Consider the following 26551-nt stretch of genomic DNA (forward strand, 5'->3'; position numbering starts at 1 on the left):
AGCCTGGGTTGGGGTTTTTTAAAGGTCCATCTCTTTGACTTCAGGAGCTCAGCGTCAGTTATCAAAACCAGTCGCAGGTTGAAAGGTTAAACCTCTGCACACCCCGAACCAAAGCGGCCCATATGCCTGCTTTGTGTGTGCAGGTGGACTGAGAGCTGTAATCGTTGTTCCATCTATTTGTGTCTTCCCTTGAGCTATCTCAGTCTCAGGCAAAGAGACAACAGACCCCATTTTCGCCTCCAACTGATCCTATGTAGAGCCAGTATGGCATATTAGTTAGGCAGCCTTTCTCAACTTTTTTACCATTGAGAAACCCCTGAAAAATTCTCCAGACTTTGAGAAACCCAAGAAATGGCACAATGCTGCAGAATATGGTTGGGGAAGCATAGCTGTGTACATGCCTACTTAACTAACAAGCTTTGACCCAGTTGGGCTAGCTTTGGCCTTCCAAGTTGGGGCTGTGCTCCTTGCTACACCTAAGTGGGCAATCTCTTACATAACCCAGGGCCCCTCCTCTTCCCACCCACCCCAGGCCCATCATTGGCGGTTTTTGGAGGGGGTGGCCGGGTTGACATGACCATATATGTTCATATCACGGATAAATGTTTAACTGCTTAAAAATATGTTTTTTTAAATAATTAACTCCTTTCAGGAAACCCATCCAGGACTATCAAACCTGAGATTCATGAAGGTCTGAGTTAGTATAAGAGTAGGATCAGGAATATCTGAATTCAAATCGCCACTCTGCCATGGAAGCCTGCTAGGTGGCCTTAGCCCTGCCACGCACTCTCAGTCTAACCTATCTCACAGGGTTGTTATGAGGATAAAATGGAGAGGAAAATTGGGTCCCCATTAGGGAGAAAGGTGGGGTATCAATAAAGTAAAGAAAGAAAATACTATCTCAGAAATTATGCTGCATGGAAAACATAAGCTCAACAACAGTGATCAGATTTGGGCTATTTATTTTAAATTCTGTTCGTGATCGATAAAGTAATGTTTTAAATGAACAAATGATGCATTGTGCTTTGATTAGCTGGTATAATTTTGTGTATCTTTACTTGTAGGTTCACAATGCTTCTGAGTACTGAGCAGGTGAATCTAACTGGACAAGTGTTTGAGTCGTATATTTTGGAACATCACAAAAATGACCTCTTGCAGATTTTGAGAGAAAAAGATGACGATGCTCATTACCCAGTTGTTGTCAATGCTCTGACGCTTTTTGAGGCCAACATGGAAATTGGTGAATATTTCAATGCGTTTCCTAATGAAGTACTCCCCATTTTGGATAATGCATTGCGAAGGACAGCTTTGTCAGTTTTCCAGTCTGTTTCCCAATCTCATGATGTCACCATTAAGCAGAATCTTCATGCCAGAATCTCAGGTAAGATGCAGTCACATGGACATGTTGTATAGCACTGTAAGGCAGTGGTCCCCAACCTTTTTTCAGCTGGGGACCGGCAGGGCGACGGCCGCGCCCGCGCGGCGCAGCCCTTATTCCCTCTCCCCCCCCCCTCCCGCAGTAAGAAGCTTCCCGGGCTGCAAGCTTGTGGCCTGGGAAGTTTTTTACTGCGGGGGGGGGCGGGGAGAGGGAACCGTGGCCCGGCGCCCTGGCCTTCGTGGCCCGGCACCAGGCCGCAGACCGCAGGTTGGGAACCACTGCTGTAAGGAACCACTCCAATTCCTGTTGTAGAGGTCTGTGGCTGGGTAGCTTAAAGAATGGTATAAAAGTTGGCTTGCTGGAAGGGCAGTATAAACGTTTATTAAAAAAATAAAAAGAGAAAGTGACAGATTTTTTAAATCACAGTTTTTCCCCGCACCCTTTGTTCAAGGAGTCATCCATAATTCTCCCTTCCCTCTCTCACCCATTCAGTTTTGTTTCTCCCTGGCTGTTACATTTTGAAAAATGTTTTTCATCTCTGCAGTTGATTATGCTGCTTCCACACTGTAATTCTCACTTCTATTATCTCATTATTTCTACTTGGTGTTCTAGTTATCTCACTCAAGTTTCTTTCTTTCATTCTTAACTGCCTTCAGCTCCATTCTTAATTACCTTTCAGCCAACATTTTTGACTGTCTGTCTCCATTGGCTTTGCTATGTTCTCTGTATCGGCTTCAAGCTTCTTGTTGATAGACCTTCTTTTATAGCAACTAGGGAAGTTATGCAAAGATGAAATAACTGAACTATAAAGTAATCAGGAACATGCATGCACGTTTGGAAAAATAGATAGGCAAAGGATGAAAGAGGGCAGTCCTTTTAATTCTTCCACCAGTTCTGTTTTAGTTTTTTATTTCAGTTGATCTGATATTTAGTCTGTCAGTGATGCCAGAAAGATGTGCAATAGCTAAGTGAAGATATTTACACAGGCTTTAAGAACAGGATTTATTGATGCTCTGACCATTCTCTGGAATAGGAAGATCACCCAGACTGTTGACATAATGGCAATGAAACAGGAGGAATGACAGCCAGGGTGCCATTGGTAGAAATTTCAGAGCAAAACTGATCAAGCATGGCATATAGCCCATACTACTATAGCCTGTGGTGGTGATGATGGTGAAAAGGCAAAATTTCTCTGCTACCATTGTGTCTGCATGCAATCATCCAGATGAACTATTCAGGAGACAACTGAAGATAGTTTACTTATTTTGATTGATTTAAACTGTGACTTTTGTGGGCTTTATAATAGGTGTTTTAGTTGTGTTTTTATGGTGCTTGTAAGCCACCTTGAGTTCCTCAAAAAAGGGAATTAATATTTTTTAAATAAATAAAATAATAGATCATAGAGTTTAGGCCTATTAATAGTAAAAAGGATGCAGCAGGCAAAACTGTAAAAAAAAGTATGATGCTGTCTGGTTTTCTAGAGAGTATAGTATAACAACAACAACAACAATAATAAATATGAGAGAATTGTGTGTGTGTGTTCAATCCAACAGTTCTTCTGAATGCTATATGAGACAGGGTGCTTCTGGTCTAGTTTTTTCATTTCAGTAAAAGGTTTATACTTGAAACACCTCAAGTATACTGAAGATTTCAGGAACTCCTCAATCTGGAATAGGCTCTTAAAAACCTAACTTTTGAGTGAGTATTAGCTGTGCATCTAGCAGTATACTCCTATATGGTTACAGCCTTATACATTCATTTGCCATAAAGTTAGGATGTAATTCTGTTTAAGAGTACAGTAAAAGCACAATATACTCAATTATATGCTGTTTTTTTGTTTTATTTTTTTTAATTCAACTCAGCTATATCTTCATAGACCTTTCTCAGGCTTCTGAATTTTTGTGCAAAGGTAGTCTGCAAAAAATGTTACTATCAGACATTCATTTCTAGACATGGCAGATTCATGGAGAGATGGATAAAGATTAAGGGCTATTTAGCAAATGCCTTGGCCTAATAATAATGTCATTCTTCTCTCTTTCCCAGAACTGAAGAGAGTGTCCAGAGTAATGAGGTTGATCTAGGCATATTCCAGAAAAAACTGTCCAAAATCACCCTTGGGGCGTGGGACAGTTTTTCTTTTAACACTGCCTTATTGAATTCTTCACCAGTATGAAACCACTGTTAAAAGACTGCATATGTGAATGTATGCACAATTGTTGATTTATTGATTGATTGATTTTTCAGTTTATTTCCTGCCACTCCCTAAGCGGCTCATGGCGGGTCACAATGTCTTAAAACCCCATTAAAACTCCCATTAAAAGACTTAAAATCCAACACAACATGGTGGAAACAGAAAATCCCCTTCTTATCCCCATTACTAAGGAGGGCGGAGGAGGAGGTCAACTATGTTCAAAAGCCCGGGGGGAGCAGTAGATGTACCTCGCTGACCCCAGCTTCAACCATGGACCTTGTGGAAGAGCTCCGTTTTGCAGGCCCTGCGGAATGTTGAAAGATCCTGCAGGGCCCACAGCTCACCCGGGAGCTCATTCCATCAGGTAGGGGCCAGGACCAAAAAGGCCCTGGCCCTGGTTGAGGCTAGGCGCGCTTCCCTAGGGCCAGGAATGACTAGTAGATTCTCATCCGCAGAGTGCAGAGCCCTGTGGGGGGCATAGGGTGATAGGCAGTCCCTCAGGTATGTGGGTCCCAGCGCGCGTAAAGACTTGAAGGTTAAAACCAAAACCTTGAACCGGATCCGGGCAGCAATTGGCAGCCAATGCAGCTGCCTCAGTACAGGCTGGATATGGGCCATCCAAGATGTACCAGTGAGGATCCTAGGAGCTGCATTTTGCACCAGCTGAATTTTCCGGATCAAGGACAAGGGTAGGCCCGTGTAGAGCGAGTTACAGAAATCTATTCTGGAGGTGACCATCACATGGATCACTGTGGCCAAGTGTTCGGGGGACAGGTAGGGCGCTATTAGTCGGGCTTGCGGAGATGGAAAAACACCTCGCCGGCTACTTTCTTGACCTGTGCCCCCATAGTCAGGGGAGGCATCAATGGTCACACCCAAATTCCTGGCCTGGGACACAATGGTAAGTTACGCCCCTGCCAGGGTGGGTAAGCACGCTTCCTGATCCCACCCCCTACTTCCCAGCCACAGGACCTCCTTCTTGGAGGGCTTGAGTTTCAGGTGACTCTGCTCGAACCATTCTGTCACTGCTTCCAAACATCTGGCAAATGGTTCCGGGTGAGAGTCTGGGAGGCTGTCCATAAGGAGATAGAGCTGGGTGTCATCAGCGTACTGATAGCAACCCAGCCCAAAATTCCGCACCAGCTGGGCGCGTGAAGATGTTGAATAATGTGAATGCGTAGCTGATGCATTCGGACGACATTCTAATGGTCATGCTTTTGATAGAGATAATATGGGTTTTGATCCTAAGCGTCCATTTGAGGGAAAGGGTGTGTGTATCTTATGCGGCTGCTGTCCTATGGGGGAACAATTTCAGATGGAACAGACAGACACTGCTTAAGGCATTTCTCTCTACTTGTACTGTGTCATGTACACACATCTATTAATACTATGGCCAATTCGTGTTTTTCAGATACAAATTATGCAATTATGAAAACAATAGTAATAATAGTTTCAAATATGCCCTGTCAGAAGACTTTAGGCTGCATTCCTATCTACACTTACTTGGGAATAAATCCACACAATACAGTGATTGTTTAGTTGTACTGATACCATGCTTCTCTTCCATCATGGAGGTAGGTTGCCTGGGATTCCTGAGAAGTCCTGTACAGATCCTGACCAGCCTCAGACCTGTTTAACATCAGTGAGTGTGTTATATTGTGGGTCCTCCAACCATGCCCAGGAGCACATACTTCTATGTAAACAAGGATAATCAAAGCTGTAATCTCTTGTGATTTACAAGATAAATATTTCCTATATGTTGTACTAGGCTTGCCGGTTTGCCCAGAGCTAACGAGAGAAAACATCCCAAAGACCAAAGATGTGGGACACTTCCTGTCAGTCACTGGAACTGTTATTCGTACCAGCCTAGTGAAGGTCCTGGAGTTTGAACGAGACTACATGTGCCACAAGTGCAAACATGTGTTTGTGGTCAAGGCTGACTTTGAACAGTACTATACTTTCTGCCGCCCATCAGCCTGCCCTAGTGAAGAAGGCTGCAACTCATCTAAGTTCACTTGTCTCTCAGGAACGTCCTGTGCTCCCAACAGTTGCCGAGACTATCAAGAAATCAAGATTCAGGAACAGGTTTCAAAAATACTTAAATTAACTCTTTTCTTTTCTGGATACTAATTTGCTTAAGCAATTAATGGATAAGCTCAGTTTTTTCCCCCTCTGTTTGATATTAACTGCACCACTAGTTGTAGTTCTATGCAGTAAAATCAGGGCTGGAGATGCTGCCTTTTTGACTGATGTGGGACGTGGTTACCCATCTACCCACCTTCAGAATTCAAGTTATGAGTGCAGGATTTTAAAAGTGGATAATTGTAGAGTTGGGGGACTAGGAACTGACAGTGAGGCTTGCTCAAGTTGGCAGAGTGCCTGCACAAATTCTGATGTATTGAATGCTGCTTTGGCCAATGGACTAAACTAGATGCAAGTATAGAAATTATTCCAAATGCTTTCTGCTCTCCTGCCATACCATGATTGAATTTTTCCTAATGGATATAAGCAGTGCAACAATCATCACTGTATTTTATTCCATTTTATAGATTAAATTTTCATGCTTCAGCAAAATGTCAGTTTTGAATCCTTTTAAGAACAGTTTTTAGTAGGCAACAATACCTGGAGTAAACTGTTACTTCAAACTATTAAGTATGCTTTAACCCAGGAATACCAGCACCATTCAGTGTTGCAATCTAATCAGTCTTTTTCCAGATAACTTTGCTGCAGATACTGAGAAATGTGAAATAAATCATTTAATTTTAATACACTTAAAGTAAAGGGTAAAGGTATCCTCTGTGCAAGCAGCGGGTCATGTCTGACCCTTGGGGTGATGCCCTCTAGCGTTTTCATGGCAGACTCAATATGGGGTGGTTTGCCAGTGCCTTCCCCAGTCATTACCGTTTACCCCCCAGCAAGTTGGGTACTAATTTTACTGACCTCGGAAGGATGGAAGGCTGAGTCAACCTTTGGAAGGCTGAGTCAACCTTACTTAAAATACTTATGATTAAAGACAAGTTTCATTGTCACTATGGCCAAAATTTCATGGAGCAGTATACTCATTTGCATGCTTCTCTTTGATGAAGCTTTTCTATCTACGCAGAAAAATGTTGTTGTTTTGCGAAGTCATGTTCGACCCATCGCAACCCCATGGACAATGATCCTCCAGGCCTTCCTGTCCTCTACCATTCCCTGGAGTCCATTTAAGCTTGTACTGACTGTTTCAGTGACTCTGTCTGTCTTCCCCTTCTTCTTTTGCCCTCAATCGCACCCAGCATTTGGCTCTTTTCCAGGGAGTCCTTCCTTCTCATGAGGTGGCCAAAGTATTTCAGTTTCATCATCAGAATCTGGCCTTCTAAAGAGCAGTCAGGCCTGATCTCCTCTAGGACTGTCCGGTTTGTTCGCCTTGCAGTCCAAGGGACTCGCAAGAGTCTTCTCCAGCACCAGAGTTCAAAAGCCTCAAATCTTTGATGCTCGGCCTTTCTTATGGTTCAACTTTCACAGCCATACATTGCAACTGGGAAGACCATAGCCTTGACTAGATGCACTTTTGTTGGCAGGGTGATGTCTCTGCTTTTTAGGTTGCTGTCTAGATTTCCCAAAGCTTTCCTCCCCATGAGCAAGCGTCTTTTAATTTCTTTGCTGCAGTCCCCATCTGCAGTGATCTTGGAGCTCAGGAAAATAAAATCTGTCACTACCTGCATTTCTTCCCCATCTATTTGCCAGGAAATGAGAGGGCCGGATGCCATGATCTTTGTTTTCTTGATGTTGAGTTTCAAGCCAACTTTTGCACTCTCCTCCTTCACCCGCATCAACAGGCTCTTTAGTTCCTCTTCACTTTCTGCCATTAGAGTGGTATCATCTACATATCTGAGGTTGTTGATATTTCTCCCTGCAATCTTAATCCCCATTTGTGACTCATCTAACACAGAAAAATAAAATCCACTTAAAATGTGGATTTGCATTAAAATTAGAGAATTCTGAGACAGGTAATATGATGTATAAAATCCTGAACAAGACCATGGCTTTGTAAACTTTTCTTTGTAGTACATATCCAGGATCTGTTTGCAATGTTTATTGGCTTATAAATAGATACTTTTATGATTGCTCTATAAGCAATAATCACTTCCCAGTGATGTACACAGATTTATAATTTGAACAGCTAATGCATAAATTTATGAGCATGCAAGCTAGCAGCTTCTGTGGGTTTATTTTACAGGGCTGGCATGCAGGACAGCCAGCAGATTTCCTATGAAAATATTTTTGTCATCTAGGTTCAAAGGCTAGCGGTTGGTAGTATCCCTCGTTCTATGATGGTCGTTCTTGAAGATGACTTAGTTGACAGTTGTAAATCTGGTAAGCACTTTTAAATATTTTCTTTATATCTTTTTTTCTTAGGACTGTGCATATTTGAAGAAAGCAAACGACTAGTGTTCTTTCTAAACAGTCTTTTTACTATTGAGGACTTGTCTGACAGCATAAATGTTTATGTCATGTTATTTCGTTGATGTTAAAATCATTGTGTTGGTACAAGATAAAAATGTCATTGCAGCAAATCATATAACTTTTGCAATTTGAAGTTTCCAAGCCCCTACAGTCTATTTTGAAATCTTTTACTGAAATGTTCCCTGAATATTGTATCCACAGATTAAGACAAGCATTATCACTCTGTCAGTGTGATAAAAATCTGTTTCTCCCATAGAATGAAATGCTGATTTTTAAAAAAAAGCTTTGTATGCAGATAAATTTTAAAAATTGCACCTGAGCATACTTCTGTGTTAACATCTGCAAATTAAAAAAAATCTAAAGAAAAAGATTAAAAAAAAATGTCCTGAGTAGATCATCATCAGTCTTATCATCAATTTGATTGCATTTGGTATCTTTAGCTCTTAAGCAGATGTTAGCAGTCATCAATCAGAGTTAATCATGGGAAAGGTGTGACATAGAATCGCAGAATCATAGGGTTGGAAGGACCATCCAGGACCATCTAGTCCAAGCCCCTGCACAATGCAGGAACTCACAACTACCTGCCTACCCACAGTGACCCCAGTTTCATGTCCAGATGATTCCCACCACCACCAAAAATCTCCAGAATCCAGCCTGGCCTGGAGGAAATTAACCTACCATCCCACGGGGGCAATTGGCAATGTCCTGGGTCTGCAAAGAAGGGCCACAAGAAACAAACACTGGTACATCCCTTCCTGCTCTGCCACTCACAAACTGCCAAAGTTAATAAAATCAGCATTTCTGTCAGATGACTATCTACCATCCGCTTAAAAACTTGCAAAGAAGGAGAACTTACCACCTCCCGATGAAGCCTGTTCACTGTGGAACCACTCTTAACTGTCAGGAACTTCCAGATGTTTAGCCAAAAATTCTTCTGAATTAATTTCAACCCATTGGTTCTGGTCTGACCCTCTGGGACAACAGAAAATAACTCTGCTCCATTTTCTATGACAGCCTTTCAAGTATTTGAAGATGGTTATCACTAGGCTTGTGCGATTTGGCTGCTTCGGCGGCCGTTCCCTCCGGGCGCAGCCAGCGCTGTGCCGCGGGGGGGGGCGGTGCCGGCAGCGGCATGACAGCGGGCGCAACCACGCAGGCAAGGAATTCCGTGCCTGCGTGGTTGTGCCCGCTGTCACGCCACTGCTGGCACCGCCCTCCCCCCCCCCCCCGCGGCGCCACGCTGGCTGCGCCCAGAGAGAATGGCCGCCGAAGCGGCCGAATCGCATAAGCCTAGTTATCACATCACCTCTTGCTCGCTTTCTCTCCAGGTTAAACAAACTAAGCTCCCTCACCCTTTCCTCATATGACTTGGTCTTCAAACCCCTCACCATTGTTGTAGCCCTCCTCTGGACACACTCCAGTGTCCACAGCATTCCCATGATCTAGCAAGCTAGTAACTTTCTCAAAAAAGAGATAAAGTTAGTCTGACATGACTTGTTCTTGAAAAAGTCATGCTGACTCTTAGTAATTACTGCCATCCCCTCTAGCTGCTCAAGGACTGACTGATGATTTGTTCTCAAATTTTGCTAGCTATAGACATCAAGCTGATGGGTCGGTAGTTACCCAGATCCTACTTTTTCCCCCTTCTTGAAGATGGGGACAACATTTGCCCGAAATTGTTGATTCTGCAGAGTTACTGCCTGTCAGGTGGGTCAATGGCCTGTCAGCAAAAGGCAGCTTTACATAGTCTAGTTTTGTGATCCCTTCATGCCTATCATGATGAGCCTTGTCTTTATTCTTAGGTGACGACATAACAGTTTATGGAATAGTAATGCAGAGGTGGAAACCTTTTCACCAAGATGCACGGTGTGATGTCGAAATTGTCTTGAAGGCCAATTACATTCAAGTGAACAATGAACAGCTGGCGGGACTTATAATTGATGAGGAGGTTCGCAAGGAATTTGAAGACTTTTGGGGGAAACATAGGAGAGATCCCTTAGCAGGTTTGTAGAGAAAGATGTGGGGGGAAATAGTGAGCTCATGTAAACACTACCTTTGTGGTGTCTGTCCCCTTCCTGCTAAGCCACATTCTCTGGTGATTTAGATATGATTCCTGGGGTGCCTGATTGTGTTAACATCAGATCCCACCTAATTTCTCAAACCTGTCTCAATAAGGCACAGGAAAGTTTGATCTCTGTTGGTTCTATTGTACTTGTCTGATACCTGTTTGTTAGATACTTTCTACAAGCCATTTCTTATGGTAACAATTAGTTTTTGGAAATATCAAAGGGCTAAAATTTACACTTGAGATAAATGCAAGCTTTTCTCCCATTATTAATGTGAACACTGTGCACACTGTGGTTGCTCAAGTGACATAGATACTTCCTGGAAATAATTCCTAAGCTCATTATTTACCTTTCTCATGGCTGCCACTTAGTGGTTAACCTGGGACTGTTGTGTGATATTGGCCTTCTGATAATTTTGCCATTTGCCATTGACAATGTTGTAAAGATATAGTACTGCCATATTGTGGAGATGACTCATAGTTCCATGACATAGTGTACAGTTTGCGTGCCGGAGGTGTCATGTTCAATTCTCAGCTGTGTTAATGTGAAGTGTATGGCATCTAGTTCACTTCACGGTTATTTTAAGTGATAGGCATAGTTACAGAGGTGGCATGTGGAAAGAGGCACCCTATTATGAGCTATCCTGGTTTGTATTGTACCGTGTAGAGTTCTGATTGCCATATCTGCAAAAGGCATGGCAGAGCTGGGAAAACAGCAGAAGTGGCCATCCAACGTGATTTAAAGGTTGGAGCACCTTTTCTAGGCGGGTAGAGAAAGTGGGTAAAGATAACTTTTTTTTCCTCTGCCATAACAATAGAGGTAGATGGGTAATAGGGGCAGGACAGACAGAAAGGAATACTTTACTGAATAAGTAATAAAACTGTGGAAATCACTGGCAGTGGACATAGTGCTAGCCATGAGCATTAAAAGGGGGCTAGAGTCATGGCTGCTAGCCGCGACTAGATGGACCGTTGGTCTTCTTACATTCTTATCCAGGCTGTGACATGTAAGAAAACAGGTGTCTGCCTAGTTGTTCAACCATAAAGGTAAAGGTAAAGGTATCCCCTGTGCAAGCACTGAGTCATGTCTGACCCTTGGGGTGATGCCCTCCAGCGTTTTCATGGCAGACTCAATACGGGGTGGTTTGCCAGTGCCTTCCCCAGTCATTACCGTTTACCCCCCAGCAAGCTGGGTACTCATTTTACCAACCTCGGAAGGATGGAAGGCTGAGTCAACCTTGAGCCGGCTGCTGGGATTAAACTCCCAACCTCATGGGCAGACAGCTTCAGACAGCATGTCGCTGCCTTACCACTTTGCGCCACAAGAGGCTCTATAGATAGAGACATATTGCTTTATCTGTATCTTGGTGGTGTTTATGTGAGCAAGGAGAGAAACCAAGTTCACATACATACATGGGATAATATGTATGATACATTGTTGCCACATTCTAGAGTTCCCTGTGGCTTCAGGTATACACATTCAAGGGTTTCCTTTCCCTTCAAAGAAGTAACCATACATCTGCAGAGATTCTTCTACTTAATGGAGGAAAAAACTCTCTCTATGTGTCAGAGCTCCATCATCCATCATTTACTTGGATTTTAGTAAAGCTTTTGACAAGGTTCCCCATGATGTTCTGATGGATAAATTGAAGGACTGCAATCTGGATTTTCAAGTCGTTAGGTGGATAGGGAATTGGTTAGAGAACCGCACTCAAAGAGTTGTTGTCAATGGTGTTTCATCAGACTGGAGAGAGGTGAGTAGCGGGGTACCTCAGGGCTCGGTGCTTGCCCCGGTACTTTTTAACATATTTATTAATTATCTAGATGAGGGGGTGGAGTTTGCAGATGACACCAAATTGGGAGGACTGGCAAATACTCCGGAAGATAGAGACAGAGTTCAACGAGATCTGAACACAATGGAAAAATGGGCAAATGAGATGCAATTTAATAAAGATAAGTGTAAAGTTCTGCATCTGGGTCAGAAAAATGAAAAACATGCCTACTGGATGGGGGATACGCTTCTAGGTAACACTGTGTGAACGAGACCTTGGGGTACTTGTGGATTGTAAACTAAACATGAGCAGGCAGTGTGATGCAGTGGTAAAAAAGGCAAATGCCATTTTGGGCTGTATCAACCGGGGCATCACATCAAAATCACAAGATGTCATAGTCCCATTGTATACGGCACTGGTCAGACCACACCTGGAGTACTGTGTGCAGTTCTGGAGGCCTCACTTCAAGAAGGACGTAGATAAAATTGAAAGAGTACAGAGGAGAGCGACGAAGATGATCTGGGGCCAAGGGACCAAGCCCTATGAAGATAGGTTGAGGGACTTGGGAATGTTCAGCCTGAAGAAAAGGGGGTTGAGAGGGGACATGATAGCCCTCTTTAAGTATTTGAAAGGTTGTCATTTGGAGGAGGGCAGGAGCTGTTCCCGTTGGCTGCAGAGGAAAAGACACACAGTAATGGGTTTAAACTACAAGTACAACGATATAGGCTAGATATCAGGAAAAAAATTTTCACAGTCAGAGTAGTTCAGCAGTGGAATAGGCTGCCTAAGGAGGTGGTGAGCTCCCCCTCACTGGCAGTCTTCAAGCAAAGGTTGGATACACACTTTTCTTGGATGCTTTAGGATGCTTTGGGCTGATCCTGCGTTGAGCAGGGGGTTGGACTAGATGGCCTGTATGGCCCCTTCCAACTCTATGATTCTATGATTCTATAAATCGTCTGCAGTCTTTCTGTGATCATTTCTCACCATCAGTCAGAACTAACATTTAATTTATGTAATTTCATCCAATCTCTAAAAGTATATCAATGCTATTAATTGGTTTTTCTTTCCTCTCTCTAGGAAGGAATGAAATTTTAGCAAGTTTGTGCCCTCAGGTTTTTGGGTTGTACCTGGTAAAGCTGGCAGTAGCCATGGTACTTGCAGGGGGTGTTCAGAGAACAGATGCTGCAGGCACTCGAGTTAGAGGTCAGTATATAAAATCCTGTTCCTCCCTTGAGCCTGTTTCACATCACATAGGAGATTAATGTACAGCATATTATAAAATACTTACAAGCAATTCTTATGAGAGGCAGCTTGGTGCAGTGGTTGAGTGGCAGCACCTAAACCAGATAATTGGGTTTGATTCCCCACTCCTGAGTCACCTTGGGCCGGCCACAATCCTCTCAGGGCTCTCTCAGTCACAGGGTGTCTGTTGTGGGAAGGGTAAGCTGCTTTGAGACTCTTTTGGCCTTTAAAGAGTAGGGTACAAAAAGCCAGCTCTCCTTCTTCTTCTTCGCTAGCAAAAAGGATTTTAAATGCTCCCGTTTATGGGGTCCACACATGTTGAATTCTATACATGTACTAGAAATTAAGCCGGCTGTAAAGGGACATCAGCGGGCGCTAGTGCCTGAGGAGGAAGAATGTAGGGAAGGGTGGTAGAAGAGGGTAGGAGGAGTGGGAGGGAGAAAGGAAGGGAAGGGGTGGTTGAAGGGATGGGTAGAAGGGAGAAGAACAGGAAGTGATCAAGGAAGTAAGACAGGAAGTCAGTGAGAGGGAGAGACAGAGACAGGAAGGAGATGGAGAAAGAGAGGAAGGAAAGAAGGCAGGCAGGGAGATAGGTAGAATGGGATGGGAGAGGGGTGTCTGTGAAGGGGCGGGTGAGTACAGGGGCAAGTGGGAGGGAGATGGTTGTGTGTGTGTGTGTGTGTGTGTGTGTGTGTGTGTGCGTGTGTTTGTGGGGGTAGAAGTGGGTCCGGAGGGTAGGGTTAAGGGAGAGGAAAGGTGGGGTGGGCAGGGGGAAAAGCAGTGTGTGTGTGTGTGTGTACGCGTGGCACGGGCTTCTGCCGGGCCCAGGGGCTGGGCAGAAGGCCTTCCAGAGCAGCGTCGGGTGGTGGAGGCTTCTGCCGGGCCCAGGTGCTCCCTCGCGGCGTCCAGGACAGTGTGAGGGAGCGCCTGGGCCCAGCAGAAGGCTCAGTGGAGCGGCGGTGGGCGGCAGAGGCTGCTGCCAGGCCCAGGCACTCCCTCGCGGCGTCCAGGAGGCCGGGAGGGAGCGCCTGGGCCCGCCAGAAGTCTCAGTGGAGCGGTGGCAGGTGGCGCGGCCTTCTGCTGGGGCCAGAGGCACCCTGGCAGCGTTCTGGACGGCGCAAGGGTGGCCCTGGGGCCGGCAGAAGGCTCCTGAGGAAGGGACCCGGAGTGGAAAAAGAGCAGGGACGCCACGTCTTTGACACGGCGTCCCTGCCCCTTTCCCTAGTGGGAGGAGAAGCCGGCCAGAGGACTCACCATGCAGCCAGCGTTCTGTGTCTGCGCGGCGACTCCCCAGCTGGGGCAAGCGAGGCTGGGCCAAGTGGCCAATGGGGAGCCGCTATCTCCTCTCACATTGCCCTTACCCTTTTATTTAATCTGCTCCGCAGGAGTGGTTAAAGATATGTATACTTCACTTTACACGGGAAACAATAGATTTCATATAAAGTTATCACTTTGGCAAAAATGTCTGTTTTTTTTTTCCTACAAGGTGAATCTCATCTTTTATTGGTTGGAGACCCTGGGACAGGGAAATCTCAGTTTCTGAAATATGCTGTAAAGATTACCCCACGATCTGTACTTACAGCAGGAATTGGATCCACCAGTGCAGGTAATTTCTGGTCACATGATAATCCAGGGGAAGCTTACTAAAATACGTATAAATGCCCCCCCTGAGCTCATGAACAACAGCCACATTCATAATTTTCTGTACCAAAACTCAGTATTTAAATCTGTAACATAAATAAAACACAATTAGGGTTGAGGGAGGAGTTTAGACTGATTCATCACCTACCTGATAAGCTGTCCGTCCAACGAATGGCTAATCAGTTGGCTGTCCCACTCCTCCTCCAACTTCTTCCAGCAGGAAGAAGCGCCAACCCACTATACTGGCCTGACCATGGAAATTGAGCCAGCTAGCGAGCTGGAGCTGGGAGGGAAGCCCTGGGATGCCGGTTGGTCCTTGCTATGGTGCAGCCGTGCCACGGCCTTGCCAGAGCCTCCCAGGGTGTGTGGGGGGGGGGGGAAGCAAGAACACCCTGCCAGCGCTCCTCCTCCCCGCCTGGGGCAGGGTTCAACAACGCCTGGTTGCTCGGGGGGTTGGGGGGGGCTACAGCCTGTTTTTGGGGTTTTTTGTTTTTCTTTTTGCGCCAGGCTTTTTGCTACTTCTATAAATATCTCACACTATCCATCCCCAGTGTGCTGCAGTTTCTCGTGGCCTGCTAAAATTCTTTTGCAACCACCAGTACCCATTCCCATTTGAGGACCCAATTGCTTCTGTACCTCAGCTGCCCCACATTCTTCTAGTGTAAATTCTCATTTTTCATCGTCTTAGTATCTGAAAGCTTTCATATCTCATCCTGCCTGTTTTAAAGCTCCTATGCTTCTTTCTCAACTAAAGTGGGGATGGGGAAAAGTTGCGGTTGAATGCAGGTAGTAGCAGCCACTGGCTGATCAGCCTGCTCCACTGCTAAAGGCACAGTTCCATCTGAATCTGAATAAATAAATAAACAAACAAATAAATGCTGAAAGTGGTTCAGTAATCAGTGACATAGGATGCCACAGGCTGCATCTGAAGTCTCAAACAAACCCACCCTTTATGTTACATTTGCCATTTAAATGAGTTGACTTTTAAATTTACTTTTAATCTCTTTCACACATGGGGAGAAGTCATTGTCCAGTAGAACATAAGAGTTTGCGAGTTGGAAGTGTTTGTTGTTACCCCACTAATAATCTTGTCAGTTTAGAAAAAAAAAAACTTTGCGACCTGCTGCTAACAGAACTATGCTAGTTGTATAGTGGCCTGCCAAGGGAGGCTGGGATAAAGGGAGGCTGGGTCACTCACTTGGCAGACCACACAGCGTGTGGCTTGTAGGCTGATAAGTTGTGCTGCTCTGGGGAAACTGAGAACTGTGCAAGACTCTGCTGGATGAAAACCAGAGTTGTGTTTGATGGGTTGGAATTAGTGTGGTGAATCCACTCAGCAAAGACTGTAACCTTTCTCCAGTTTAAGTAGCTCTTCTGTTGGGGGGAAAAGCTACTAAAGTGGGAAGGGGGCTTCAGATTTTGCTCAGTGATATTCTGGCAGTTCAAATCTAGAACCACATATACCCAGGTCTGTGTGCCAAGGAGATTTGGAGCTTGTTTCTCAAACAGCATCCCCCCCCCCCACTTACTCCAATTAATGGGGGGGAATACTGCTACCCTCAGGACACAAATGAAAGAGTTTAAAATGGCCATCCCCTAAATTACATATTTTTAAAATGTGTGCTTTAACAACATTTACAGACTTTTACTATATTCAGAATAGTTGCCAGTTAAGCCATTGTTGTGCATATATATATATATTTAAAATAAATGAGGAATATCTATTAAAATTCTAATAATATACATACCTCCTCTTGCTATTTATATTAACATGAAGAGCACACACATTTTCATAATTTTAGTAGGGACTCAACAAAACATCAGCAAATTACTTAAAAATAGTTTTATTTATACATCCACTCAAATACTTTTTCCCTTATAAACTTTCTACAGGATATGAGTTTTTGCTTTTTTGTTTTTAAAACAAAGTCTTCACATTGTTTGAATAGGTAACTTAAATGTAACTCCAGGAGAGAGGTTCTGGTGCTGGCTGGAGACGGTCTGTGTTATGGTGTGGGCTCCCCCCCCCCCTAAACACAATTTAACACATACTTAGCACTGGAAGGAAGGGTCATCAGTCACATGCAGTCCATATGAGATTCTAACATAACATTTAGTGAATTTTCTGATGTTGACCACCCTTTTGAAGCAGAAGGCAATGCATCCGTAGAAAGGAGTGACTGGAGGTTTGGATTACTGCTCTCTGCATCTGTCAGCTTTTCAGTGTTGTCCTCCCAGTTAATGTGGAATCTTGTGACCCTGGGGTTTGATGCCAAAATGTTCCTCTGAAGCTGGAAAACAAAGTTCATTGATGTTTCAGAATTACACTAATTACTCAGGACTTGAAAGCAGTCATACAGATTTCAGGACAGGAAAATTAATCTTTAGCTATTTTTAAATGGTACTACTTTTAATCTTCAGTTCTGTGTAGTAAAAGTCTTATGTGCAGCTTTACAGAAAATGCTGACAGCACAAACAGAAATAAGGCAATTCTTCCATTTCATACTGTTGTGTGACATATCTAAAAAAAAAGTAAGTGGCTTGTGCATAGGGATGCCATCCTCCAAGCGGGACCTGGGGAAATGGATGCTTTGGAGGGTAGACTATAGAGCTTCGTACCCCAGTGAGGTCCCTGCCCTTTCCAGGCTTACAAAAAAAATAGCTTGGTTTAAACTGACCTGCAAGAGAAGCCAGCCCCAACTGAGGCTGATCCTAGGCTGTCCTCTCTTGCAGGCCAGTTTAAACTGGGCAGCAGGAGAAGCCAGCCCACCCCAAACCAGAGGGGGCTGTTTTCTGCAGCCTCTTTAAAATCTGAAGGGATGGCAGAAGCCTGACAAACAGCTGAGAAACGGGAACAATCTGCTCCTGCCTCTTGCTGTTCTTGGATCGATCAGTAATTATCGAATGAATCTGGAATTTTCTCTGGATTCCTCTTCCACCAACAACAACCCCAGTTTCCCTGGGAAAATCTGGATATTTTTTTAAATTTTTTTTAAATTCTCAAATATACCTGTAAAATGCCCTACCGGTATTTTTCAGGTATGTCTTTGCCTCAGATCTGAATGACCACCCCTATCAAATGATGTCTCTTTTAACAATTCTTTAAAGGGGTTGTCTGCTTGTTAAAATTAAACGGAACATTTTCCGCACACTACCTTCCTTAAACAGCTATATTTTTAGAATTAGTTTAGCCATATTAAAGACCCATACTCTTAATTTTGAATATATTCAAGCAATATATTTATTTATCATATGGCTTATGGGTAGTATCGGCAGGATATCCTAGGATTCTCTAGCAGCCAGGCGAGAGACATTGGAAGGTGGTTTGCCATCCCCTGGCTCCATGTTATGACCCCAGTGTTCTTGGAGATCTCCCATCCAACTACTAGGGTTGACCCTGCTTAGCTCCCAAGATCTGATGAGATCTGGCTTGCCTGGGCTATCTGGGATGGTCTAGTAATATCATTGCTTTACTCTTACTTTGAACAAATAGGAAAAGCAGAATGGGTTAGATATCCAGGTGTAAGCCACTATTAAGTAGGTCAGATTTTCACATTACTGGAGATTTAACACATTTGGGCATTTTGTTTTTGGAAACTGAAACTTTAAAAGTCTGGAGAAGAAAGAAGCCTTCATCATTAATGCTTTCAGATAATGTTTCTACAGAAAGTTGTGGTGGTGGTAGAAAGGGCTGTCACATCACAGTTGGTATTTGCAACTCCAGAGGGTTTTCAAGAAAAGAAACATTGAGATGAGGTTTGCTATTGCATTCCTCTATGACCCTTCCTCAGTGGTCTTGTGTCCAAATGCTAACTAGAGATGACCATGCTTAACTTCCAAGATCTGATCAGACCAGCCTAGCCCGAGCAATCTAGTCAGGGCAAAACAAAGTAACACTGAGTCATAAACCTGCATAGAAGCCCTATCGATCATGTAATTCCAGATTCACATGCACCGTTTGTAACACATGCTCAGTGGCAGAACCCAGCATTAATACATGAATGGGGGTTGAGCATGGACTCAGCTCCACGGTCAGAATTATACTGATTAATTGCTAAGGGAGTGCCCCTAAACTAGCCTACTCAAAAGCTAGGCCACCGTTATTCAATGTAGCTTGCTATTAGAAAAAATATCCTTAGGATTGCAGCCTCAGTTCAGCAAATAGAAAAGCAATATGACTGGGTTTAAAGTCATCCAAAGACAGAATGCTAAAAAGTCATCCAGTGCTAGTTGGTAGAGAGGCAGCCATTTTAGTAACTGAAGTCTGACAACAATCCAAAGTATAGCAGTATCACTAATTAATAACTCAAGGTGAATTCAGATGAACACAGTCCGTTTCAGATTTCTTAGACTTCTCAAATTTCTTTGACAAATGTGATTTGTCAAGCTGCTGTGACTTGCTGATTTTATTCCTCATGTAACTGAAGTCACATATTGCCAGCATGGAGCATGTCCTACCTTAGAAAAGTCCGGTTTTACAGGAGGATTTTCCCTCAATTCTGTTTCAGTATATTCATTGTTTACGTAATAGCCAACTCTAATAAATTCTTGACCTCTGTAGGTGCAGGTGATTAATACAACTGTAACTCCTACAGCATCTGCATCAGGAATGAGGCCTGGATTAGGAGCATCTGCCTATGGTAAAAAAAAAGGGGGGGGGATAGGGGACAATTAGACCAGTGTTAGTTAAGGCTCTTCCACTTTTTAATTTAAATTTCATTTAAAAGTAAGCATCATATACTTAAGGAGTTCTGCAGTGCAACCATAAGCAGAGATACACCTTTCAAAGCCACTGACTTCAATGGACATAGAACGGCATAGCTCTGCTTAAGGTGGCACTGTTGACATAGTACATAAATGATCAATGGATAAGTAGCAGTCACATTCAAATCTAGAAAACATTTCAAGTATGTTTTAATTAACATTGTCCTTTTATTGTTCAGGCCCTAGATTTACTCTGAGTTCACTCTTAATTTTTACAAGGATTCAATCTCTCCTCCCCCTCCAATCCTCCATGAAATGCCTTGAGCCCATTCTGTCTTAATTCTTCTGCAGACATCTCACATGCGAATTACAGTATGTGATGGGTCCAGTCACAAGCCACAAAACTAATTGTCAAATATAAGACCAAGCTAGCCATGTCCTTCAAGATGTGCAACTTAATCTTAAAAAGCAGCCATATGTACAATTTGGATCTAGCCCAGAGTAATGGGGAATGGAGGCTTAATTTCCCCACACCCCCATGAAAGTCATTCTCTCCTCCCCCACCCCCCGCTGCTACTTGCCTCGGTAGAGGAAAAAGACATACAAGGTATGAGCCGTATGGAAGGGCGGTATAAAAATCAAATAAATAAATGTGTCAAATATCCAGTTGACTTTGATGTAGAATATTAGTCATATAGCACCAAAAGTTATCTTAAGACAATTGCAAAGACATAGTTTCCTGTCATTTTTCAGGTTAAATACAGATACGCCAAGTAGTGTCAAATAACTTTAAAATAGCACACTTTTATTATATAGTTTTCAGATCAAATAATTCATAATACTGTTGGAGTTATAGTAAAGTTATCCCTGATCCGACAGCATTAAAAAAATAGCCTCCAAACTCATAGATGTACCTTTAACAGTACAGACAGACTCCTGTACTTGTTCCACACCAGTTCACATGTAAGAATTTCTCCATGTGAGTTTTTGTCAGCTTAATCTATCAAGCGGCTAACACCTAGTTCCTTTAGGGCCCATTATGTACATGGTATATAATAACGACAAAGAAAGCCAGCGTAGTGCAGTGATTAAATGTGTCTTACTATATCTGGAAGAGGCAGGTACGAATGACCAATCATGCCATGGATGTTCACTGGATAGTCTTAAGCTAGTTCACTCAGCCTAACCTACCATACAGGATTGTCGTGAGGATAAAAGGGAGGAATTATGTAAGTGTTTACACAAACTCATCCAGAGTATTTACAACATGCAGCCTTGTAAAGTGAGTCTTCTTCCTTCTGAATTAGGAATGTCACTATAATCACTTCCACTTGTGACCAATACTTCTTTATAGTTTGTCAGAGGGTTAAGAGATTTGTGTTCCTTAATAGCATAAACTCTTGCAGCTTTATTCACAACTCTGGTGGAATTCACATTGAAAGCACTCTGCCCATTGAGAAAGCCACTCGGTCACCCCACACAACCCCAAATGTGCATACACAATATAGTTGGCCTGATCAACAAACACCCCTACAAGTATCACAATAAAATATCTTCTGTTATGAAGAGTTTATAACTCCAAAATCAGTTCACCTCCCTTTTGTTATCTACTTTAGCAGTTTCCTCCATACAGGAGGCAAGCTGCTGCTTATCTTTAGAAGAAGCAGCTATTTTAAGGTGACCAGATTTTAACATTGGTAAAGCAGGACAATGCCATTAGCTAAGAGCTGCGATTAATACGACCTATTCAAGAGACAAGTTTTTTGCATATAAGAAGTGTGTTTGAAACACTTATATTTGTCCCTTGATAAAGCCAACAGGTGAAACACGTTGGGACTTATATGAAGAATTAAAAAAAAACCTGAAATTGAAGAGAGACGACTTTTCCTTGATTTATTATTGCCATTGTTGTCCCGGTGCATCTGTACTGTTTGCCAACCTCTTAAGCAAGTGGCAGTGCTGATTTGTGACAACTTATGATGTAGGTTTTTTTTTTAAGAGCAGTATCAAAACATAAACACCACTGGTAGTATTTGCAATGTTTAAACAAAGAGGCCTACCTGAAATACAAACATATGTCTTCCCGCAGGAACAGGGCCTACCAAAACAGAATCTAAAACTTGGTCATACTCTTCACTTTCTGCTGAGCCCACATAAATAATTTTCCATTCCAAATCTAGAATAGAATAAGAAAAACTTTAGAGTACACAATCAGTATGTAAATACTAGTTTCACTTTACCCCCCATTACATGGTATTATTATTAATATATATGCCCTTCCCTAAGCAGCTCAGGGTGGGATAAACAAGCCTTAAAAACAATCCATATAAATTTATACACATTTAAAACAATCAGAGATACATGCAATAATTGGGTTTTAAAATCTTAAAAGCCACTTCTCTTTCCATTAACATTTGTATCCTGAGGGTGCAAATCATGTTGAGGTTTCCCTTTAAGTGGATGGATTTTCAAGGCAAGGAGACCATCATCTCCTGATCTTATTTCCTGGCCTCCACTATAGGTCTGATGGAACAGCTTTGTCTTACTTGCCCTCTGGAGGGCCCTGATCTCATCAGGAAGAAGTGTTTTATCAGGCCGGGGCTGAAAAAGCCACGGCCCTGGTCAAAGTCAGTCTTACTGCTTTGGGGCCAGGGACCTTGAGTAGGTTTTGACTACTTAATCTTTGTGTTCATTGGGAGACAGATGGGAGATGTGGTCCTGCAGATACAAGGATTCCAGACCATTTAGGGCTTTGAATGTAAGAATCAGAATCTTGAACATGATTCAGGCTCCATTATGGAGGCAAAGCAGTTGAGAGACTCCTCCTGAGGACCCAAGCTGCTGCATTCTGGATCACTTGGACCTTCCCACTCTCAATAATTTATTTTTTAGGTTTCAAGACATTATAATCATGCATTTAGAATACAGTATTGTAAAAATCAATGGAATTTACTGCTAAATGAGTTGCCACTGAAGTGCCAATTAGTTTCCCAAACCACAGCTGTACAGCTGCTAACAACTGAAAGGCCTTGTCTTACCAACGCAAGATGACTTGCAAGACATCCTCATTTTATTTTCATACACCATATGAAGCAAATTAGGCTGGGGGTAGTGCCTCAGTCAAGTATGAATTTTATCCATAATACTACTGTATCTTAGTAATGTGGAATAGTTCAGGTGAGTCAGTAGTTATGGGCATCTACATTATAAACATTTGTAGTGCTTTGAAAGATTAAGTAACCCACTCATCCTAATTCTGCCCTCTCATAAAGCCAGGCTTTCTCAACTTTTTTACTGTTGAGAAACCCCTGAAAAGTTATTCAGGCTTCAAGAAACCCCAGAAGTGGTGCAATCATGTAGAATATGGTTGGGAAGCATAGCTGTGTACATGCCCACCCTGGCCCCTCCCCTTTCCACCTCCTCCAGGCCCATCATTGGCCAGTTTGGGAGTGGGAGGGGGCGGGTCGACATGACCATATGTGGTTGTATCAACCAATAAATATTTAAGAAATATATTAAAAATTAATTAACTTCTGCCCCATTAAGGAAACCCTTTCAAGGTCTTCAAGAACCCCCAGAGTTTGACAAAACCCTGCTTGAGAAAGCCTGTGTTATGCTCTTCTGTCAATTTGATGCAGAAATTTCCTTTGAAATATTTTTCTAAAACTCTATAGGACAGCCTTCTTTTATGTCTAGATCATTAATAGCCAGGCCTCTTAATCATTTTACAGGTGACTGGGTCCATTTCAACCCCCCCCCCCCCCCCAGTGAATAAGATGAGCTCATATAACCAAGGATTTGGCCTCAGGTGGGCTGCAGATCAGGCTTCCTTCCAATCCAATAAATAGGCTTGGGAAGAGAATAGAACAATTATACCCTTCTACCACCTTTCTTAATTCTTAGAATTACTAGAGATGTTCCTGTCACATTGCTTCAAATTTATCAATGTTGTCAGCAAATGAACATGAAAATATACCACAAATCCAGTAAACCCAGAGCTCATTATTATGAGGCATTGTTTTCAGGCAGCCATTAACAGCTTGGTTCGTTTTGAACAGGGTTAGCATAGGCTGAAGTGAGGCAGCGGCTAGAGCCCAGGATTTCCTGCAGGGCCCATGGCAGTTGCCACCTGCCTGCCCCCCCCCCCCCACTTGCTCTCCCAGCTGCATGTGGTGTGTGCACAGATGTTGTGAGGGCTGGCAAGTAAGCTAAGGATGAAAGATTTACAGGTGGCAGGGGAGGCAGGAAGGGGGACACAAATAGGGTTCATCGCAGCACTCTTGGCCTAAGGGCCTTCCCACTAACAATCTGGAACTGTACCTGATTTTGTACAAATCAGTTTCATGGGAGAAAGCAATACTTTTTCTAACTTCCTCCTCCCCAGATAATTTGTTGTTGTTGTTATGTGCGAAGTCGTGTCCGACCCATCGCGACCCCATGGACAATTATCCTCCAGGCCTTCCTGTCCTCTACCATTCCCTGGAGTCCATTTAAGTTTGCACCCCAGATAATTACTGTTTTCTTTTTGAGTTATTACTACTTCTAACTATGTATGCACATACACCTGTATGTAAGTCTTGCTTAGACTGGGGCTGCTGCCACAGGCTGACAGTTCTTAATGGTGCTTTTATACCTCTGTGAGTACAAAGGCATAGGCAATGGCAACAAAGCATCCACAAGGTAGTTTTTCTTGTGTCTTCTTTGCTTCAAATCTCCCCACCCAACACTGAACCCCAGTGGCACAAGGCCGTTGTTGTTGCTTTTTAACATTAGCAATAGAGTATCACTAAGGGTAAAGGTATCCCCTGTGCAAGCACTGGGTCATGTCTGACCCTTGGGGTGACACCTTCCTATAATGATTTTTTTGGCTCCTCTGCATAACCAACTTTCTTTTTTAATATTTATGCCTCTAGTCTCTTTTTTGTTGTAGAAATATAAGGGAAAGTCATATCTCCTCAACAAAAAGTCTAGAGAGGGTTTTTGTGGGTTGTTTTTAAAGAAAGCTGGGAATTCAGAGGAAGTAATAGATAATTTACTAGTGTGTTGTAGTGACATCAATTGCTGATTAATTTTTAAAGCCTGAAAAAGCCCTCAGATGTGGGGAAAATGGAAGCCACAGGGGTACTTGAGTAGCAAAAAAAAAAAAAAAAGCATTTTCCCATTCAGAGAGCATCCAAAAGTGTTTCAGCTCCAATCTCTCCAAAGAGATCATGCAAAATTTGGGTTGGGATAAATCAGTAAAGCACAGGTGGAAACTGTTAAAGGATGGTGTGCAGATGCCCCCCTAAAATACCCTGCTCCAGTTTGCAAAACCTTCCTGTAAGAAGCAGCCTTGCACCACAGTTCCACACTTGAGAGCATCCTTTCCAATAATGGCAGCCTGGAAGCTAGTTCTTGTGTAAGACTTTAGTCTTTAGTAGTATATATAATCCTGTCAGATTACTGAATGGGTGGGCCTAACTTGGGAAGTCAGATGGTTCAGCCTGCCCTGGTTCTGGAGGGAAAGTGGCTGACCTCACTGTGGGCATCAGCACACCCCACTTTTTCTGAGGAAGCAACACTCAAGAGTGGGGCAGTGATATGTTGCCCTGGAGACTTTTTAAAGTTTCCAGAAACGCATTCTTTGTCATAGATGTCAACAAGCCCTATAAAAGCCTAAATAGTATATTTGCAAACAGTCCCCCCACCCCACCCCCCAAAAGTGGCTATAAGCTAATTCGGCGTCCTTGCTGACAGCTTTTCGGCTGTACATGCAGCATGTTACCAGTCACGTAGGGATGGTTTTGAAAAACGGGGGAAAGCGACTCCCACCCCTCTTCAGCCCTCTGGCCAGGAAAGGGGGAAGCCCGTGAACTTGTGGGAGCTGCCTTGCCCCTCTTGCGTTGAGCCGGAGGCACGCGAGATGTTCTCGCTAAGCCCTCCTCTCTCGCGTACGCGCCCGACAGCCCCCGAACATCACAATGCTGGCAACATGGCTGCTAGCAGCGCTCAAGCAAGTTCCTTGCAACTTAACGCTTCCCTTGGGCGAATTGCGTGGCCGGGGCTCGGCGGCTGCCCTCCGCTCGCGCGGTAGAGGACCCACTCGCCCCGGACGCCTCCGCTCCCCCGACGGGGCCCCAGCCCCGGGCCCGGCGAGCCCCAGCCCCTTTCATCCGGCGGAGGCGAAAACTGTTGCGGCGGCGGCAGCAGCAGGCCTTGGCAAAGTTTAAGCCCGGAAAGGGCTCGTCCAGCGCCCCAAAAAGCACGGCGGGCGAAACTGTACTCACCTTCCGACAGATCCTCTATGCACTCGAAGGTGATTTCGAACTGGAAAGGGTTGTAGAAGGGAGAAGGGTTATCCAGCACCACTACATTGTTCACCTGAACCTTTGCCATATTTTTTGGAGGGGGGGGGGGAATCTCGAACAATAGTGGCGGCGCGTAACCGCAGCCCCACAAAGTCCGAGGGATTCTCCTCTTCTGCAGAGAGGAATGCGAGCAAAGCAGCAGGCGGCTAGAGATGTGAGTTGGAGAACTTTTTCCTCTTCCCTTATTTTTTTGTGTCCCCCTCTTGCCTTTTTTTTTTTTTTTTAAATTCTGCAAGCCCACTCCGCACTGTTTTGCAGCTTTCCTATTCCACTAAACTACAACCCATTCTGCTCGGTTAACTGGCAGCGCTGGCGCTCATTGGCTGCACGCTGAGCTACGGCCCGCCTCTTGTAGCCGAAGCTTCCCTGTCAGAGCAAGATGGGCTTCCGTAGCTCGAATGGACTGGGAAATATTAGCTGGTGCTCCACCTGCTGGCCCAGAGGCTGGCAAAGGTCTGGAACAAGCGGCGCGATACTTGCAACGAGGAGAAAGGCGCCGGAGGAACAGAGGCGCAAAGAACATAAATTCCCCGTCCTTTGGTCCGTAACGACGGGGAGGGGGGGGGGGTCATGTTTTCCGGTGTGCTGTTTCTTTTTTCCAGAAGAAACTAATATTTCATTTATTTGATTCATTTCTATCCTGCCTTCTCCCGCATTGGGACCCGAAGCCACTTACCTCGTTTTCCTTTTCTCCGTTTTATCCTCACAACAACATTGCGAGGTAGATTAGGCTGAGAGTGTGGCTGGTCTAAAGCCACCCAGCAA

The 26551-nt window shown here is 43.8% G+C and overlaps 2 protein-coding genes across 6 annotated transcripts in view; one reads left to right on the forward strand and one right to left on the reverse strand.

Annotated features, from left to right (window-relative positions):
* MCM9 (minichromosome maintenance 9 homologous recombination repair factor) overlaps positions 1–26551 on the forward strand; it is a 42261-nt gene that overhangs the window by 1091 nt on the left and 14619 nt on the right. For 3 of the 5 annotated variants that reach the window (XM_077300950.1, XM_077300986.1, XM_077300959.1), the window contains exons 2-7: positions 1065–1381; positions 5338–5654; positions 7844–7925; positions 9818–10018; positions 12930–13055; positions 14581–14700. In XM_077300950.1, coding sequence (XP_077157065.1) covers positions 1072–1381; positions 5338–5654; positions 7844–7925; positions 9818–10018; positions 12930–13055; positions 14581–14700 — 1156 coding nt within the window. In that variant the 5' untranslated portion in view covers positions 1065–1071. Of the gene's footprint in view, positions 1–1064; positions 1382–5337; positions 5655–7843; positions 7926–9817; positions 10019–12929; positions 13056–14580; positions 14701–26551 lie in introns of those variants that run through there. The other 2 variants (XM_077300968.1, XM_077300978.1) reach the window with 2 other exon arrangements.
* On the reverse strand, positions 16564–26115 carry ASF1A (anti-silencing function 1A histone chaperone). The gene is made up of 4 exons (XM_077301001.1): positions 25706–26115; positions 21500–21615; positions 19194–19370; positions 16564–17026 (listed from the first exon to the last, which is right to left on the reverse strand). The coding sequence occupies exons 1-4, from the start codon at positions 25812–25814 to the stop codon at positions 16814–16816; spliced, it is 615 nt and encodes a 204-aa protein (XP_077157116.1). The 5' UTR covers positions 25815–26115; the 3' UTR covers positions 16564–16813.

Source organism: Paroedura picta, chromosome 1 (assembly GCF_049243985.1).
Source record: "Paroedura picta isolate Pp20150507F chromosome 1, Ppicta_v3.0, whole genome shotgun sequence".
Lineage (NCBI taxonomy): Eukaryota > Metazoa > Chordata > Lepidosauria > Squamata > Gekkonidae > Paroedura > Paroedura picta.

Bases quoted from the DNA above. Each gene is read 5' to 3' on its own strand.
- ASF1A (XM_077301001.1), bottom strand. From the start codon at position 25,814: ATGGCAAAGGTTCAGGTGAACAATGTAGTGGTGCTGGATAACCCTTCT. The intron at 21,616-25,705 runs GTGAGTACAGTT...ATTCTATTCTAG, and splicing joins CATAGAGGATCTGTCGGAAG to ATTTGGAATGGAAAATTATT. The intron at 19,371-21,499 runs GTAGGCCTCTTT...TTTTTACCATAG, and splicing joins GACATATGTTTGTATTTCAG to GCAGATGCTCCTAATCCAGG.